This window comes from Leucopleurus acutus, assembly GCF_964270905.1.
Source record: "Leucopleurus acutus genome assembly, chromosome: 12".
NCBI classification, from domain to species: domain Eukaryota; kingdom Metazoa; phylum Chordata; class Mammalia; order Artiodactyla; family Delphinidae; genus Leucopleurus; species Leucopleurus acutus.
In genome coordinates, this window is record NC_139154.1 from 33,402,940 (window position 1) to 33,423,744 (window position 20,805).

Below are 20,805 nucleotides of genomic sequence, written 5' to 3' on the forward strand. Positions count from 1 at the left end.
TGTCTCTTTCAAAAGGTTGTTTTTAAAATTCTAAGGAGGGAAAACAACTTGTAATTAGGTATCTTCCATTTCTAACATCTTATATACTTTTCTCAGGAAAAGGCAATAACAAAAGTTAAATGTAGTAGACTTATATGAAGTAATTCTGTCTAAAGGCAGAAAGGGAAAAAGATGACAGCTTAGCCAAGGAATCAGACATCTCAACAGATCTCATGATACAATGATTAAAATGATTAAAAGGTGACACCCCAGGGCTTCCCTGATGGCGCAGTGGTTGAGAGTCCACCTGCCAATGCAGGGGACACAGGTTCATGCCGTGGTCCAGGAAGATCCCACATGCCGCGGAGCGGCTGGGCCTGTGAGCCATGGCCGCTGAGCCTGCGCGTCCAGAGCCTGTGCTCCGCAACAGGAGAGGCCACAACAGTGAGAGGCCCACGTACCGCAAAAAAAAAAAAAAAAAAGGTGACACCCCGTATCAGCCAAAAAATGCTGCACAAAGAAAGTTTTCTAAGCATCAACTGAAGAGATTAAAACCTTGAGAAAATATTATAATAATCAAGAATTGAATGCCATTTAAAAACTCAAGCTTTAGAATGTTTTATTTATAGCTTAAACATCTACCAGGGATTTAGAAAGAAGCTATAAAATATTCATTTCACAGTTGCTCTGCAAAGTAACTGAATTATTTGTATTTTGAGTCTCTGAATGGATATTATTTCTGCATTAGTTCCTTTCTTCCCTTCTACCCCTAAACTAAACTCTCATCTCAATCCTGTAGATAGGCATTGCTTTCAAAATACAATCTAGGATCACACTGTAATATGTATCTGCATGCTATTTTAATTGTTCTAATTTTTAAAAAAAATACCATCTCATTAAAGTGTTTCTATTTTATATAAAAATATCTTCTCCAATTCTTTTATTACACTCCGCATATTTTCTTTTTACGCTTTTCATTTTAACTTCTCATTTTAAATCCTTTTCTTAATACTCCTATATGTCAATTATTTGTAAGCTTTTATCTTCCTCTCTTATATTATAGTTTTGATGTCTTATCTGGTTTGGCCTATTTACTTTCAGCTTAACTTAAACATATTTTATCTTATAATAATTTTTAAATTCTTAATCTTTTAGTGCATATTTAACTAATTATTTTACTGATTTCTATTGAATTCCTTTTGCTTTCAGTTCTCTAAACTTTTTTTTTTTCATTTTACTTTCCTCTGGAGCCCTCTAGCCTTCCTTTACTCTTTGACTTACATGTTTCTCATCTTTTCTGAACTGTTTTCTCATACATTTCCTATTTTATATTAAAAATAATTTTAGAGGAGTGGGTAAATATATTTCCACAGGTGAGGAAAGAGCAGCTCAGAGCACAAGCTGAATTGCCAAAGTTACACCCTGATGTAAACAGATGCCAAGACTCCTTTTACTCTTTTCAAATAGACCAGCACTCTTTTCAAATTTGTCCAAAGGATGATAACAGGTGTCATAAGGGGGGAACATGGGTTTATGCTCAAATAAAATTTGGTAAATCAAAGTTAAATTGATTTCTTTATGAAAAGGTGTCTCTGATCCTTTAATGTACAAGAGGGAGCTATAATATGAAGTGTTTCCCACACAGATTTGACCAGGGAGTATTTGTTTGCTTTACTTCTCACATTAAAAAGTTTAAGGGACCAATGTTTTTTTGGAATATATATTGAGAAATGATGCATTATAAACTTTTACTTGCTTCATCTTATTAAAAGTTACTTCTGTCAAAGGGACCAACTCACCTCACAGGTAAAGCTTTAGTGGTTTGCTCTGGCAATTCAGGCGGATTCACAAACATCAATTTGAGGAGGAGCTCCAAATACCCAATATGTCTTGCCAATCTAGTACTGAGGACCCAGGCCCAATTCCAATTCTCTCCTTCCCTTCGTCCACCAAAGTAAACGACAACTGAAATTCACGGTTTAAAACAAAATTATCCAGAACAATCATTAGTCAAGCAGCCTCTTTTCTCCAAACAGTCAAGTATCAAGTAGTAACAGGTAGACTTACATAATTTTCATGGTCCCATTCCATTTCCTAACTACTCCTCAAAGAATTACTCAATTAACCTCCCCCAACATACATCAGGTATGTGAAAAATGGAAAGTAAGCTGACTAAAATATGACATAGAAACACAATCAGAAAGATAATGCCTTAAACAGAAACATAACCCTTAGTTCAGATTCAAACATAAAGACTGGTTTTATCACTACTTGCAAATGCTGAAGTTACCAGTAGTTCCTCCAAAGGTAAATCTATTTCCTTTCTTGCAGCTGAAGACACTCGCGAGAACAGGGATCATATATATTTATTACTTTGCTTTTAGATAAAATAAAAATTACAGGCATGGTCAAAATGATCAAGAGCACGTCATGACAGCTATAAAAACTTATTTTTAAAAAAGGACTTAAATATAAATCATTAATTAACATATAAAAGGGAAAGTATAATAAATAAAAGTTCTGCTTCAATATTAACAAGTAGTGCACTAGTTTTTAAAGCTGTACCAGCCAGGCTGGGAACAATGTTCCTCTAGGCCAACTTACAAAATAGCAAAAAATCAATTTTCTCACCTAATTATGAAAATCTCTTACAGACTTTGGGAGAAAGATATAGATACAATTTTAAGTAAAACAATGAGTTTTGACATTCTCTACATTTTTGAAAAAGACAAAAGGCAAAGACTTACTAAAAAATATATATAAGAGAGCCAAGAAGCTCAATGACACCGCTATTCCAAGATTTGGGTCAATCGTAAAAGCAAACAATAAACCAAGGCCTCCACAAAGGAGCAGGGTCAGAAATACTATAAGCCATGAAAACTGAAAAAGAGGTTCAATCTGTTGTCCTGCAAAGGTTTTCATTTCATCTGAAAGAGAATTTAATATGAAAACATTATTTCTGTTTTATTTAAGAAATACAGCTTCAAACATTTTGAAAATTTCACATTTTCAATATAAACATTTACTGAGCACTTACCAAGTCCCTAGATAGAATGCTGGTACTTAACCATTTTAACCAACGTTCTCTTCTGATAAGAATCTCATTCCCTAGGGGTACCTCTACCCTTGACCCTTGTCCTACCCACTCTCTTGCTTCCTACTGAAAATGCACAAAATCCTCTTTCATATATTCCCATCTGTTAAGATTTTGTTGATATTTATTCTTGGGTTTGTATCACACAATCAACAAGGTACTGTTTCCAGATATAAAACTAAAAACTATTATTCTGTTATGTGTCTTCAAACTATTATACCTAGCTATAGCACCACCATTCCTCCCCGCTCCTCCTCACCCCTTCTCCCTCCAATTACATTTGAGGATCACTGCTCTTAAAGGTGTGTGCTCAGTCCAGATGAGCCCTGAACAAGGCATTCTTACTACTAAACTTAGCAAGAATTTTACAGGCAATACTGACACCTGTCCTTGAAGAACGAGTGGGATTTTGCCAAACTAAAGGAGTGGGGCTTAGCGGGGAGGTGGAGGACCTGTCCAGGAAGCTCCTAGTAGAGGAGGCCACTCAGGAAGGGTCTAGTGGGCTCGCGTGGGCGCAGAGAGCCCCTACACCTACAGCCCTGAGCACACACAGGGGGCAGTCCCGGCAGGGGTGCTCACGCAAACTGACAGTCTGTGAAGGACCTGGGTAGGACGGTTATAAACAGCACTCGCAGGGAATGTGCTACGAAGGGGTTTTAAGTATGCTATAACACAGCTGGATCTCTGTTTTAGAAAGAGAACTCAAATAACGGTGTAGAGGATCAACCACATACCCATACGTAAAACTCTATTCTACCATACGACCCAGCAATCCCACTACTGGGCATATACCCTGAGAAAACCATAATTCAAAAAGAGTCATGTACCAAAATGTTCATTGCAGCTCTATTTACAATAGCCAGGACATGGAAGCAACCTAAGTGTCCATCAACAGATGAATGGATAAAGAAGATGTAGCACATATATACAATGGAATATTACTCAGCCATAGAAACGAAATTGAGTTATTTTTAGTGAGGTGGATGGACCTAGAGTCTGTCATACAGAGTGAAGTTAAGTCAGAAAGAGAAAAACAAATACCATATGCTAACACATATATATGGAATCTAAGAAAGAAAAAAAAAAGGGTCATGAAGAACCTAGGGGCAAGACACAGACCTATTAGAGAATGGACTTGAGGATATGGGGAGGGGTAAGGGTAAGCTGTGACAAAGTGAGAGAGTGGCATGGACATATATACACTACCAAACGTAAAACAGATAGCTAGCAGGAAGCAGCCGCATAGCACAGGGAGATCAGCTCGGTGCTTTGTGACCACCTAGAGGGGTGGGATAGGGACGGTGGGAGGGAGGGAGACGCAAGAGGGAAGAGATATGTATATTTATAACTGATATGTATATGTATAACATATGTATAACTGATTCACTTTGTTATAAAGCAGAAACGAACACACCACTGTAAAGCAATTATACTCCAATAAAGATGTTTAAAAAGAAAAAACTCTATTCTTCTTTACTTAAAAAAACAAAAATACACAAGAGAAAACTTTGTTATATATGCAGACTTTTTACAAACATACCTTCTAGTTTCTTGAGCAAGAAGGATTTCCCACTTCCCCACTGTGCATACAGCCCCACACAAATGGGCGGCTGCATGGTAGGTTCACTGAGAATATCTGCCAGGGCACTGCTATACAAATCATAACCAAGCATGTCACCATCTGTTTCCGTAGGAGACAAGTGTCCTGTAATTATAAACACATCATATCCTTGCATTAAAGACATTACTATTAAAAAGTAGCATCAATTTTCATTTATTAATTGTTTACTTAATTGAGGAAAAACACTTATTTTAAATGGTTAGACCTGTGTAAAAATAGGTTCAGAGGTGCTTAAGTTAATACCATATTTCATAAAACTTAAGATACCTACTAATTATAAGATGCATCATTATTATGTACGACTAAGAAAGAAAAAGTGCTGCCAATTTATGACACGATGCTTTCTTACCCATCAATTGTAAGACATATTCCAACTTCAGGGATGCTAAAATGTGGAGTAAAGTAGATTTTACAATCGATAAAATGATTAAAACAATAACTAGTCCTTCAGAATCACTTTAATATGTATAATACCTATATAAAGAATGCTATGTTAGTGAAAATCGTAATAGATAACCAGAGAAAACGAGACATTCTATGGTTCCAGACAGAAAGGTTCAATAACTTAAAAAGAGCAATTCTCCCCCAAATTAATCTACCACTTTAAGGCAATTCCAATAATAATATTCCATGAGAGTATTTTGAAAAGCTGTAAAGCAAGAAGAACATGTAAAAATAGCTATGAAAAATAATTTAAAGACTACCAAAAAGTAGCTGTCTTTGAAGAAGAATCAAAATACATTCTAAAGCTACAATAATTACAACATCACAGAACTCACACAGGATATTAACATGTGGCATTTCAAATCAGTGGGGAAAGGATGAATTAGCAAGTGGTATTGGGAGAAGTAAGCCATCCATCTTTTTAAATAAAATTAAAACTCTGCATCTCATACTTTAACAAAAATAAGTTTCTGAAACATTAAAAAATTAAATGTAAAAAGTAAAACTATAAAAGCACTAGAAGAAAATATAAGAGAAAAAACTATAAAAATCTTTGTGTGGAAAAGGCCTTTCTTTCTCAATATAATACTAAAGCCAGAACTGCAGGAAAAGACCAACAAGTAAACTACAAATTTATATAACTATTGGATGGGGAATTAAAAAACCCCAACACCATAAACAAAGAATAAGCACGGGAGAGAGATACAATATATAGGCTGGATCCAGGATCAATATCCTTAAAGACACAAAAATCAATTTTTAAATAATTTTAAAAACTCAAGAAAAAAGACAGCAAAGGATACAAAGAGGAAAATAGCAAAAATGCAAATAGCCTATGAACATATTAAAAGATCTCAATCTCACTAATAATTTTACAATGCCAATTACAATGAAATTTTTTCTTATTGATCTGATTAGAAAGCTTAAGGAAGCTGGAAATATCCAGTTTTAGCAAGGTTGCAGGAAACTGCACTATCATACATGGTCTAAGGAAGGAGAAATTGTTACAACCATTTTGGAAAGTCTATCAAAACTGAACATCCACTGACGTGCCAATTCTACTTCTGGGAGTTTATTCCAAGAAAATAACCCTAAAAATAAGAGTTAACAGATATACGTACAAAAAAGATGTTCACTTCAGCACTAGCTTTTAACAGCAAAACAAACCAAATATTCATCAATAAAGAACTGAATGTACTATTAGAACTTAGAATGAAAGACTGTGCAACAATTAAAATATGGTATAGTTCATTATTTAAAACTTTTATATTATGGTAGCTCAAGTTTTTTAAGGCTATATACATAGTATAAAACATTTTTAGAAATGTAAAGAAAATCTTGGCAAGTCATTCAAACAATTACAAATTAGGAGATAAAGGACAATAGGAAATTTGAACTTTCTACTGTATTCGTGTTTTAATTCTGAAAATTTAATGTGTGCATTATTATCAACAGAAAAAAATATTTTAAAATACAACTCATAATGTTGAACAGAATCATACTTGCTTATGTAAGTAAACAGCTAAACTGGAAGGTGGCAGGATTCTACTATCTCCTGTTGGTTTCTGGGACTAACATGTCTCTTTTTTAACTCTGGTAGAAAACTGTTCCGTATTTCAAAAGACCACATGTGAATGATTACATTCTCGTGTGCATCCTTTACAAGCAAAAACTATTTTAGTGCAACATTCAAGGCATTACGTGCTAGATGTTATGGAGGATACAAGATAAGAAGAAAGAATCCCTGCCCTGAATAACTTGGAATCTGGAAGGGAGAAAATTCTAAAAGAAATAAGGGAGAAAATTTTAAAAGAAACAAAATAAAAGGCCATATGTAATAAGTATTAAAAAAGGAAATATAAACACAAATGCTTAACTATTCAAATGAGGCAAAAATTGTATCTGGTTAGGCAGATCAGTTAAAACGTCACTGAGAACAAGACAACTGACTCCAGCCTTGGAGAGAGATGGTTTTAACAAGAACGTTCATGGGGATGGAGAGGACACAGCACAAGCAAAGGTAGAGAGCCACACTCTGAAAACAGAGTGCATTTTGATAAAAGCACAAAGAATACCTGAGAGAATAACAGGGGGAAGAGAGTTTTAGAAAAGTAGGCTAGATTTCTAGAAGTCTTAAAAGCTGATTGTTGACTCTGAATGTACTTAACGTGAATGCTACAATATAATGCAAAACAGCTTTAGACAGGGAAAAGTTATTTTTCTACAGTAAAGTAATAACTTTCTTAACTTTTATAATCTTCAGTTAAGTGAGAAATGCAAAACTGCTGGAAGTCTCTTAATTTTTTCATAGACATTCATTTCTTAAAAGCCCAGTTAGGTACAAAACCCAATACTTACTGGCTCCAAATATTTGAGTTAAAATACTTTTCTGATGGCTACAGTCAATGTTGTAGGGAGTCTCGCCTGCTTTGTTGGGCCTGTAAAGTAACCGTCCATCTTTGGGATTTCTTAAAAGAAGTTCTGCCAGTTTCCGACTCCTCCCACGAATAGCAATATGCAAAGGAGTGTCTCCTTTCTGTAAAATAGTGCAGGAAACTTGAACTTTCACATTTCTTACATATAGTACATACAGAGTAACACTTTTCATGCTTCTATAAAGTAACAGAAAATCCGAACTTTTCAGATTTTTCATATAGAATGTATAAATAATATGAACTTTTATCTCTGTAACCTCCCCACAATTTCTTTCTCTAGTTCCTTCCCTAGCTTTTCTCAGGTGTTATTTCTCCCACAGCCTTCTAGAACGAAAGAGGACAAGCAACAGGCTTTTTCCTTGCGGCTCCTCCCAGGCCCTGGATCCACCTCCATCACAGGTTAGTAACCATCTAGCATCCAGATACTTACTGTCCACAGATGTCAACCACCTTCCTCAACTAATTTATATTCTATTTCACAACGTGGTCTCCATTTGTCTAGACAGCTTCCCAATCCATGCTGATATTCCACTAGCACAAGCGACCTCGTCCTTCCTCACGCCCTTTGTCACCATTATGTTAGTTCCCTACATTCTCTTCCTCAGAGTCCTCTATGTTGAATCCATCCTTCTCTGGCTACTACAACTTCTTCTGTTCTCCTCAGCTTTCACGGCTCCCTAACATCAACCTGCCTTCTTCCCTTATTAGAATCTCCATCATATTAGTATTCGCATCCAACACTAAGGAAAGAAAACCAATACGTAAAAAAAAAACAAATTCAGTCCGCAAGGTGTTCTCCACTTTTTACTTCACAAACATCTCTCTTAAAGACAATGACCCACAAGTTAACAAATGAAATTCTCAGTTCTCACCCACTCACTTCCTGTGGCTTCTACAGCACAACCTTATCGTGATTTTGAATCTCCTCTTCTGCCTCAGGTCTACTTCTTCCTTTTCTAGATTCCCTTCCTACATCCTAAATATGGCAGAAAAGCTACGCATCGAGCTCACTGTATAGTAAGGCACTGAGCTGGATAATTTGGGGGATATGGAGATGATAGACAAAACAGTCCACGGCCTTAACTAAGTTACAATGTAACAGGAGGAGACTGGATAAACATGCACATTCGTAAAACAAACTAGAATGTGACACACGCTGTACGGAAAGTTTGACCTCAGCTTCCATCTTTCTTCCAAACTGATGATCTTAGTCACTTCCATGCAGCTCTCATCTCTTGGTAACTAACTGTGAAATTCCTATCACCAGCCTTGATTTCTTGCCCAAATTCAAGCCCTATCGGTCACGGCCTCCTGAACGTCTTAGCCTTCAAACTAACCACATCTAAACTGAATTTCACCATCTTATTTCTCCACCTGAACTCCATTTCTTATCCCCAAACATGTGAGAAGGAAGAAATATCATCAGTGGCATTTCAGCCAGACACAAAATTTCTGAAAATGCAGAGAAGACATCATTATGCTGAAGATAAACAGAGATTGGTGATGGGCCAGGTAAAAATAACATTAATCTTTATTCTTAAATTTTTTTTATGTAATCCTTTATGAAGAGTCAGGTTCAAGACTTTTACAAGTTTGTATTCCAAATTCGAGCAGGACAGCATCTTATTCATCCTTTGTAAGTATGTGTGAACGAATGCACATTCACTCCAAGAACATTCCAGATATCATGTGTGCTTCTCAGCAAGTATGTGCTGACTCAAGACAAAGCACACACAACAGGGTCCGAGACAGGGAACCTTAAAGGGCACGTAGTCCAGTGGGATTCCCTTTTGCAAATTAGGGGACCAGTGCCAGAAAGTAGTCAACAGCAGAATGAGAAAAACAGGCAATACAGAAGTTTTCTAGAAAGTTAAGTATATTCAATTTCAACAACTTCTCTTTGACTTTATGCCCTAACTTTTAAGATTAAAATTTTTCTTTATATTTTCTTTCTTTTATATTAATATGATATTAATATACATTAATATATATACCATATATAAATACATTAATATGGTAATAATAGGTAGGAGGCTTTTCTGTGTTTTTTTAATAATGTTTCTTGATAAAATAAAAGGCAAATATATATAAATTCTGTGTTTTTTGTTTAATTGCCTCACGAATAATAAAAAGATAAACTTCAATCTATTATGGATTAGGAGAGCCCAAATCATATTATATATTCAGAGGGAAAAATTTATATTTCTTAGTTCATACAGAAATCACTTCTTTTCTGTGAGGAAATCAATTTGAAGTAGAGAAAGAAACCTGCTTAAAATGTAGACAAACTAAAACCAGGAATCAATTCTATATGAAGTATTAAGCAATTGAGAGTTAAATTTATTATGGAAAATATGAACATTCCTCTAAAAGGATTAAGGCAAGGACACATGGCAGAACATCTCTCCTGCTGGTGAACGTGAATGCCAGTCTCCTTTGAGAGTCTATCTTCTCCAGCCCCTTTTGGATTCTTTCTTCCTGTTTCTCTGAACAAGCTCCACACCTGATGACATCCTCCTTGCATGGTGGTCAATGCGCCTTGCCATAACTGATCTGAGCCATAGAGGGAACCTCTGAAGCAGCTGCTTTTCTGCATACTGAGCCCGCCCACTCCTCAGCATGCTCTCAGAACAGCCAAGAAGATCTCACAGCATCCAAATCCCACACAAATAGCCCCAGCAAGTAATCTCTCCCTCCACAAAATAAAATCAGACCCCCATTAAACCCACCGGATATACAGTCAGTCTACCTATAGCCCTCAAAAAAAACTGCTCTCTACACAGATGTTTTTACCTTATCTACGGCAGATACTTTAGCTCCTTTATCCAGCAGCAGCTCTACTACTTCTATATTTCTCATCTTGGTAGCCTTTATAAGAGGTGTTTCACCATCCTGTGGGTACAGATAAGAAAGTTTGCCAGATTAATACCTCTACTCCTAAATCTTTAAAGTCACATAAACACACGTGTCAAGAATTCAAATATCTGACCAGTCTATATTGAAAATGTTCTCAAGGAAACATAGTTGGAAAAACTAACAAGTGCTTTTCCTTTCATAACCAATCACTTGTATCAAACTACTTTTCTAGCACTCAGCAGAGCAGGAGATGTGCCCCGCTACTTAGCAGCCGCTTCTGCCCCTCACCACTGCCTTTCCCCAGGCCCACCGCTGACACCTGCGCCACCTCCTCCAGACGCTGCTTCCAGTTCTGACCACCTCACCCAAGCAGCCCACTACCTAGCCTGTCCATGTCCAGACAAGCCAGCGTCTAGATCTGTCAGATGTTGTCACCAGCGCCTCTGTGCATCTAAGGAAGGACCTGTGTACAACAGGGAAACAACCTGATACGAGCAGTATGCCTTTGGGAAACCTTAAAAGAGTTTACAATTGCTTTCAAAATCAAATTAATAGAAATAAGAAGAGACCACAGTTCAGCACTGAATTAGGAAAAAGCAAAATCTGGTCAGAAGCCACATGTGGTCACAATAGCTGACACAAACGTCTAAAAGAAAAAGAAACAAGATTCCAAGGAGCCACCACCTGCAAAGCAGAAGGTATCCCAGGAAAAGCTCTGCCCCAGGGCACTGAGGTTACCATCACTGGTTCAGAAGATGCTGCTCCAAATCTCTAACGGATGAAATAGGATTGTCTTACGGGTGATTCCGTAAGTTTGCTTTATTCACTCCTGCCATTTCAATCCAGAACTCCAAATATATTTTCCTCATGGACAACTATCACATGTAAAGCCAAATATAATCACTAAAGTCTTATACAGTTTTATACTTTCCACATGATTTGAGTAAAATAGACTAAAAGTGGTTGGTTTGGGGAACCAATAACCACACACAATGATATTTTAAAAGGAAATGTGTTCTGCATTCCAAACAACAGGAGCATAAAATAATTCTGGGGAAATGATCTGTCCACAATTTATGAAGAGCTGATACTGTACTTTCTGATTAAAATAAATTAAATAACAATTAAAATAAATTACACATTGCATTTTGCTGTGAATACACAACTCCTGAAAGGATATAAACTTACTACTCAATTTAATACAGAACATTTCCAGTTAAATCAGTATAATTCTAATATCAAACAACTGTAAAAAATTGAAAAAAATAAGCAGTACTAACATTCAGCACTAGGTATTGCTAAGAGAATAGAAATGTCGTTTATACCTTTGTGCATATTTCAGTGTCAGGATTGCACTGTAAGATGTCTCTCACCATCGTTGCATTTCCTTTCTCAACAGCCCAATACAAAGCAGTTTTATTGTCCTGCATAATAAAAAAATCAACAACCACTTCATATGAGATATAATACTAAAAACTTCTATTTGTAAATATAAAACATTATTAACATTCCTATTAAAGCATTAATATATCTTATCAAGAAGCAGCATGGTGGAAAATAACATTAATCCTTATTCTATCTTGCATTTACTTGTGAGAAATTCTTTATGAAAGAAGCCTAAGAAAACTTAATATTTCTTGACTGAGAAAGCAGCAACCCCACGTAGTTGATAAGGGATACTATGCTTTTGGAAAGCAAACAGGTTTCAGGACCCTGCACTATGTTGGAAGTCATCAGTACCTGAGCTCTGTATCCTGTGATAAGTCACATAAATATTCTGACTTTTGGCTTTTGGCTTTTCATCTGCCCAATCTTTTCAAAAGATAATGCATAAGAGTGTACTACACAAACATATGGTGAATTGTTTTTTTACCATGTTTAGCTTTCTTAATCTCTATACTGCACCTATATACTGATCTTATCAGATCCTTTAAAATCCTATCTAGTTCAAAAACCAAAAACAGATCCATGTGGACTTTGAATGCAGAGGTAGAGAACAAAAACACTGACTAAAACATAGGAAAACAAAATTGACAGACACAAAGGAGATCGGTAAAAGTCTAAATAGATGATCCAGGCACCAACTTTTAGTGAAAATATGATTTTATCCCAAAAGACAGTGAATGACTCTCTGCCGCTGCCACATTAATTTTCCGACACCAAGATCTCCCCAGTGTAGTTCCCTTCTCAACACTGTACACTAGTTTCCAGCCTCTCTGGCACTACATCCCTTTCTATTTCTCTATCTCCCATCCCACCCTCCCCGCCATCCTGCTGACAAGCTGATTTATTCACCAACTAAGGAATACAGTCCTTCACTTTCCCTTCTTACTAACTTTTCTCATCCCATTATTCCACTGCCCGTGCCTGGACTGCCGAGCCGTCCCTCTCCCCCTATCTAGCCCACCTTTAAACGGAGCCCAAACTCTACCTTCCCTTAAAAGCTCTCCTTACTGCCCACCTGCCCCACCTCAAGACTCTTACATTTGAACCCTTCACTAGGCAATCATATACTATCTTATACCAAAAGTGGCAACACTTTTTATGTTTACATAAAAACATAAGAATAAATATAAACAAAACAAACTAAAACCTTCCTAACTAAAACACGTTTCTTCAGGCAAGGGACCCATGTTAAGACCCTCATGGCATTTGGCATAATATTTATCAGTTTGATTCAAAAGTCGATTTGGATACAAGCTAAATACAAGGAAAAAAACTGAGCAGAAATGTAGACTCTCCAACCACAAAACAGGCTGTTCAGTACAGTTTTTTTTTTAATCTAAAGCTCTTGACATATTGGATATATTCTCAACTTTAGGGAAGCTTTTCCCTAAAATAAATAACCTTTACAGCTCTGTGAGCTATGACTGCCTTAAGCAAAATCCATAGGCACTACCAAGTGGTCCTGGGAAAGGCTAGCAAATGGGGGAAAAGGAGAAGAAAGATGAAACGACAGGAACAGAAGAACAATACATGGATGAAGAAGACAAAACAGAGGAAACACATACTAAAGAAAATAAGTCCCATACACTCAAAGTGCCACCAACTGCCTCGGTATCATAAACTACTCATGTCAGAACTGAATATATTTAGACATTAGTAAGGGAGGTGTATTTGAAAAACATGAACTTCTTTATGCTTTACTTCTATCTAAATCTAACTTGACATCAATACAGAAATTTCATAATAATGGCAGTGAAACTTAATAATACAGGCATCCATTAAACGTACTAGGATTTATATGTTTGTCTCAATAGGAAAACTGGAAGAATGACATTATGATCAGCCAACATATACAAACAATTATACTAAGATAACAACAGCCCTGTGATCACACACACCTGTCCTCTAATGTCTATATCAGCATATTTTTGAAGAAGTGCTCGAACAATTTCCACATGACCACCTCTGACAGCACCAATTAAAACAGTATCTCCACTCTAAAAAGACAAAAAAAAACCAAGGTGAATTAATGATGGAACAAAAAACACTGTTTTGAAGTTAAAATTAGTCATGTATTAATTTAACAGATTTTTTCTGAAAATTTCTTGGAAAAAATTATCTCTAAATAACAGAAAGTTAACTAATATTAATACCTGATATTAATAACCTTCAGAATAAGGGACAGAAGACTTTATACCTCAAAATGAGAACATTTATACCTGAAATTCCACGACAAAAGTTTAGAAAGATAAGTCACCCAGAACAATAAGCCATTCTATTTGAAGGTAACCAACCTCCCATTACAGATGTAAATTAAATAAAATGACACAGTGGCTGTCAATGAACCAGATGAACATTTGGAAATTACATAATACAAATCCCTTGGAATAATGCTATATGACAAAAGCCATGGATTCTAAAAAGAAGGGAGTTATAAAGCTAGAGCCATCTGTGGGTTTATAACCACATTTAATTAAGGGAGAAGGCTGGTTCCCAGAACAGCATCTATATTCTATCCATTTGGCATTACAGGCCAACAGTGCACAAGACTCACTCCCCAGTACAAGGCTTAGATGAAGTTCACTACCTCATAAGGACATCTCTGCCCTGAAATTATATCCACCAAGCAATAATCATTATTAATTATATCTTCCCCTAGTTCAAATACTGTAAATGGCCTTTTTTTTTAACTGCTAAATTACAAATCAGTTGTATGAGTTTGGGTTGGGTGATTCCATAAGCTACAGCTCATCTCAATCCTAAGTGGGCCCCAGTGGGCTCTATAGCAAGATGCAGGTCCTCGAGGATTATTAAGTCTAGCACCATGATGTAGTACTTTAACTACTACATTAAAAGTGTAAATAAACCCATGGCAGACACATTTTAGTTGAGAATATTAGCATTAATGTGGGTTCAGACTAGTAAATTAATAAAAGGTTATAAATATTTCATTGCTTACGATGTGTCATGCACTGTTCTAGGCACTAGGAAATAAGATAGACAAGGTCCCAGCTCTGAGAGAATTTATAGCCTAGAGGAGACTAACAGACAACATACAATAAACACAAATAAGAAATCAGATAAGTGTAATGCAAATAAAATATAGTGATTTGATAGAAAGTGACTGGGTAGCTACTTTGGCTTGGGTAGTCTTGAGAAATCAGGACTAATGTGTAGGATTTGGTGCTTTAACAACAGGATATATAGATGCTGGTACCACTTACTGAGAGGGAGAAGACTGAGGGAAAAGCAGGTGTGGGATGAAACAAACAAGACACCTGTTTTGCTGTAAGTTAAGAAGCCCATTAGACATTCAAGTGGACAGTTCAAGTTGAGCTGGACAGACAAGTGTAGACTTCCGAGAAGAGGTGAGAGCAAGAGGTACCAATTTGAAAATTCTACGTGTAAGGGTGGGAGACTTGAAGCCTTGGAACAATGAATAACAACAGCCATGAACAACACCTACAGTTAGGATGGTTTCAAGATCCCATTTTCAATAACAGCATTATTTCTGAAAAATTTAAAAGAACACCCTTCACAATGATTGGAAAGTTTTAACTTATTAGTTCTAAAGGCAGAAATAAAACATCTTAAATGTATGTCATGCAGGAAGAATCTTGAAAGGTGGTGAGAAGTTAAGGTAACCTTCCATCAATGTCACCACTGAAAGACAAATTCTAAATAGATAACCTACCCTATCAGGTATGTTCACATATGTTCCAGCATCAAGTAGATCCTGTACAATTTCTGTATGTCCCTCCTTTGATGCAATCATCAAAGCTGTATTTCCATCCTTATCGGTTAAATTTACATTTGGATTCCTCTTCAAAATTTCTTTTACTGACTGTGTGTAGCCTCCTTTTACTGCCACAATAAGTGCAGTCATTGAATTCTACAAATCAAACAACACCCAAGAAATTAGTACTTTCAGAAAACATATAATTTATTCTATAGTCAAAAAACTGATGTTTTCAAATAGGTGGCCTATTATTAACAGTTATTTCTGATAATAAAATGCCAATATAAATAACCAGAAACAGACCAAAAGTGGCCAGAAGCATATTTTCCATTTTTGAAGATACATTAATTCTCTTCGGTCAATAGGACTGTTACGACATTCAATTCTTTAAATGATAATCCAAAATTGGAGTCATTTACAATGAACAAACCCGCTCACTAAAGTATTGACATATAAAATAGCTGACAGGATGATTCAAAATTAAACACATTCTAAGTTAAATAATCCAAAGTAAGAATCAATCAGACTTCAAAGAATTGTCTATAATAAAATCTGTATGAAAAACTGAAGTAAAACAATGAATTAATAAGCTACAGAATATTTCAATAAAAGTATAACATATTTCTCTGTTTTCCACAGTGATCTACAAACCACATTTTCAAAACTGTCTTATTTTTAGTGGTTCTTTTAAAAACTGCACATTTAATTTATAACAAAATCACATAATAGAAGAATCTGACTCATTATAAAAGAAATATTAAAACTTATTGTTAAGATTTTGATCTAGTTTGAGATACCATGCAATTTCCTTATAGAAATATTTCAGTTATTATGTCAGCCCCCAGAACTAAGCCATAATTCTCTCAATATTAAAATAACACCGCCTTTTCAGATTCCTCAGCAGTCAATAATCATAGAGACAAGCCACTCATCCACTTGATAAACTGTCCAGAAAGGAGGCAAGTGAAAGGTATGACTTCCATGCCTGGGTAAGAATCATGCTCTATCTCCGCACACCACTAAAATATTATGTACCCCTCGAAGGTCATCAATTAGTAGCTTCTGTCAACATGGACAATAGGAGGAGCTGGTTGGTATTATGCCAGGAAGTCACTTTTAATGATTTAGAATTCACTTTTGTTACACTGCAGCCAGAGATTTGGTAGCAACTCTTCTCAGAATCCTTTATGATCCATCTCACATAATAACAATAATTATGTTAACAGAAGTCTGTATTGTTTCTTGTGCATAAATGTCATCTCCTTTACCTATATTCTTACAAGCTCAAGAGAAGAGCGATATGATAGGCTTCTCCAGTATCCCCAGCACGTCTGGCACAGGGCTGGGTGGACAGCGGGTACTCAATAAGGAATTTATAACTGCTAGACTGTAAGATATACTGAACCAATTTTTAAGCTATATAGGTTTTGACCACTGATTTTTGATATTTTTAAATCTATTAGAGAAAACAAGTCACAGATTAAAATATCAAAAAATTATGATATTATTTTAGAATTTTAAAGAAAAGGTATTTTAACAAAATAGAAACTCTTTCCACAACAGTAATTCAAACAATTTGATTTGGGGATTATTTTAATTTATACTAAGATTACTAAAAGATATTCCATATAGTTTTAGCCTCCCAAAATTTATGTGCATTAGCAATAAATCCTTAAAAGCACATATCTGTAATACATAATATCTATAATATATTTACCAGGATAACAGAAGATGTTTGTTTTTCTAAGTATCGTTTAGAAACTATAGGGAAATTTTTCTAGGTATATACTAAGGAAAAAGTATTCTCTCTCTTAAAACTAAAAACATCTCTCCACTACCAGCAGTTAAAATAGAAAAGATACTTACAGCTCCTTCTTGATCAACATCAGCTCCCATAGCCAATAAATGTTTTACACATTCCAAATGACCCTTTCGTGCAGCCCAAACCAACGGGGTGGTTCCATACTATTAAAGAAATAATAAATTTAAAATTATTACCTAAGGTGTATTAAAAGAAACTAGCTCTCACCATGAATTTTGATAAAAATCATACTTTGAGCATTTTTAGATTATGGTTTATACCAATCATAATTTTAATCCTAGATAAATCATATTTTCCCCATACTATTTCTCCCCAATAGATGATTAACCACTGCATGAAATGTATTTTAATTAAATTTAACTTTTACAATCAGTGACAATTTTTCCATCATAATGTCATACAGCCTCTAATTTCCAACAAGCTTTCTTTGCTTCCCATATCTTGTGAAATATAAAGTCCAACAGTCTAAAATAGTAACAACCAAGTGCCAAACACAGTTCTAAATAGTTTACACGAGTTAACGTGTGTAATCCTTATCAGAAGAATAAGTACAAACCACAATATCACATTTTAACAGATGAGCAAACAAGGCCCTGAGAAGTTAATTACAGGCTCGAAGTCGCAAAGCTACTAAGAGGTGGAGCAAGACCCATGAACCCAACAAGCCTGGCTTCGGTCTGTGCTCTTAACCACCACCCCAGATCGGCCTCTGTACCTGACAAAATAAATGTCCGCCTAGAAACTGCACTCAAAAGCACCTTCTGCTGGAACGTGATTCAAAAGACATCAGAGAATGTAAATCATGCATAAAAGCAATGCTTTACCTTTGGGGAGATTCATAAGACAATGAAGAGACAGAAGAACACTCACAGTGACATTTAACTACATGGGAGACTGCAGGTTGAAATGAACATTTAATGAATACCTACTTTTTATAACAGCCTTGACCAATAGAACTTTTGTGCACTGATGGAGGTATGGACAGTGAATACTGACTGCAGAAGAAGGGGCATCTAAGTTGACTGGGTAAGTTAAGGAGACTTAACAGAGAAGCTAACACCTCAACTGAGCCTTGAGAAAATAAATAGGAGTCCACCAGGCAGAGGAGGTCATAACATTCCTAACAGAGGGAATAGGATAAACGACGACACGCACTTCATAGAAATTCATAAAAGTTCACGCAATGGGGCTTCCCTGGTGGTGCAGTGGTTATGAATCCGCCTGCCAATGCAGGGGACACGGGTTCGAGCCCTGCTCCAGGAAGATCCCACATGCCGCGGAGTAACTAAGCCCGTGCGCCACAACTAGTGAGCCTGTGCTCTAGAGTCCGCAAGCCACAACTACTGAGTGGTAGCGCCTCAACTACTGAGCCTGCATACCACACTACTGAAGCCCGCGCACCTAGAGCCCGTGCTCCGCAACAAGAGAAGCCACCACAATAAGAAGCCCACGCACCACAACGAAGAGTAGCCCCCACTCGTCGCCACTAGAGAAAGCCCATGCGCAGCAACAAAGTCCCAACGCAGCCAAAAATAAATAAGTAAAGAAAGAAAGAAAGAAACAAGTTCACAGAATGATAGACAATCTTCTGTATCCAAAAGCTTAGTGTATATGGAGACGAATGGCAAGAAGTGAACCTGGGAAGAAAGACTGGGGTCCAACTGAAAAGTCTGGGCTTTGCCCTGAAACCACAGAAGCTATCAAAGCTCTCCAAAAGCAAGAAAGAATGAAATAATTACATAAATATTTATCAAATATTTGGGGTATTAAGGATTTTAAAAAATGAATAGAACAAAATCCTGGGGAGCTTTCTGGAGCTGATGGCACATGAGCTAAGTGTGAAGGATGAACAGAAGCTAAAGCAGACGAGGATGAGAGGGCACTCCACACTGTGAAAAAGCACCTGCAAGATGTGGAGGGTTAAAAACAGATGGACTCAGGAACCTGCATCATTTGATAGTTGAGCAAAGGTAGTTTGGGGTAGAGAGAGCAGGAGAGAGGGTAGAGACGGAGGCAAGGATTATCTTTATACATCATAACAGGGATTGATGTCTTTAGGATTTTAAATATGAGAGAGAAAGAACAAGACTTAAATTTTAAAAGATCATCTGGGGGCTTCCCTGGTGGCGCAGTGGTTGAGAGTCCGCCTGCCAATGCAGGGGACACAGGTTCGTGCCCCGGTCCGGGAGGATCACAGCGGCTGGGCCCGTAAGCCATGGCTGCTGAGCCTGCGTATCCGGAGCCTGTGCTCCGCAACGCGAGAGGCCACAACAGTGAGAGGCCCGCGTACCGCAAAAAAAAAAAAAAAAAAAGATCATCTGGCAACAATACAGAGAAGGCAGACAGGACCCACAGTAGAAAGAAGAGCTACAACAGTAAATAATGAAGATAGGGAATCAACCCTATCTATTTTCCTGAGAAAGATGAATGTGATATAAAAGACAATGGAAGGACACTTAGCACATATTTAATACCTAGGAGGAACCCATCTATGAGATGTGTGTCTTTATAAAATGTATTAATAAATATAAACATAAGATACATCAGAGCCGCCGCATGAGATCATATGAAAATCCTTGTAAGTTAGACACACTGAGTGGACATAATATGAACTAGAACCTGGAAAGATCTTGCTGACCTACCTTATCGGAGCAGTTGACTTTAGCACCATTTTGCAGCAAAAGTTGCACTATATTTGCATGGCCTCTCCCTGCTGCCCAGATGATTGGGTAAACACTGTACTGCTGGGAGGTAGGCAGGTGGGTGAGTAGGTACACAGGGAGGGAGGGAGGGAGGCAAAGAAAAAGTCTTTTAGGTGGATATTTACAGCACACATTTGCTAAGAAGAGGAAACAACAAAGGGAGCAATGTAAAGTAGTATTTTACAAAATCAAGTTACAGACCATCCTCCACTTTAAAAACACATGCAATACTCATAATACATAACTGGGAGCTGAGATGCACTCAACCTTAAATATATATTATGAACACATCTATTTTTATAGATTCAATACACAATGTAATTGTCTAACCAACAGGTAAGACTAATAAGAATATAAAACCTTTCTTTATAATCCGTCCATTAACTTGAATAAAACCATTTCCTTTTTTTCGGCTGTACTGAGGTATAACTGACAAATAAAATTGTAAGACATTTAAAGTGCATGTAATGATTTGACATACATATACATCGTGAAAGGAATCCCCCCATCAATAAAACAGTTTCTTGATCTGCAGTCTGAGATCAAGTCTCAAGCAAAGTACAACAGTAATGCATGTATTACCACCTATAAGAATGTATAGTCTGCTGTTTTTAGCCACCAAGTTTGTGGTGATGTTACAGCAACCACAGAAAACTAATACAGGTGA

The 20,805-nt window shown here is 36.6% G+C and overlaps 1 protein-coding gene across 4 annotated transcripts in view; it reads right to left on the reverse strand.

Moving 5' to 3' along the window:
* KIDINS220 (kinase D interacting substrate 220) overlaps positions 1–20,805 on the reverse strand; it is a 94,667-nt gene that overhangs the window by 55,105 nt on the left and 18,757 nt on the right. For 2 of the 4 annotated variants that reach the window (XM_082852376.1, XM_082852374.1), the window contains exons 6-15: positions 20,079–20,177; positions 17,481–17,579; positions 15,570–15,767; positions 13,774–13,872; positions 11,755–11,853; positions 10,367–10,465; positions 7,497–7,674; positions 4,614–4,778; positions 2,727–2,906; positions 1,779–1,944 (exon numbers count right to left, since the gene is read on the reverse strand). In XM_082852376.1, the coding sequence (XP_082708502.1) occupies positions 1,779–1,944; positions 2,727–2,906; positions 4,614–4,778; positions 7,497–7,674; positions 10,367–10,465; positions 11,755–11,853; positions 13,774–13,872; positions 15,570–15,767; positions 17,481–17,579; positions 20,079–20,177 (1,382 nt within the window). Of the gene's footprint in view, positions 1–1,778; positions 1,945–2,726; positions 2,907–4,613; positions 4,779–7,496; positions 7,675–10,366; positions 10,466–11,754; positions 11,854–13,773; positions 13,873–15,569; positions 15,768–17,480; positions 17,580–20,078; positions 20,181–20,805 lie in introns of all 4 variants that reach the window. The other 2 variants (XM_082852375.1, XM_082852373.1) reach the window with 1 other exon arrangement.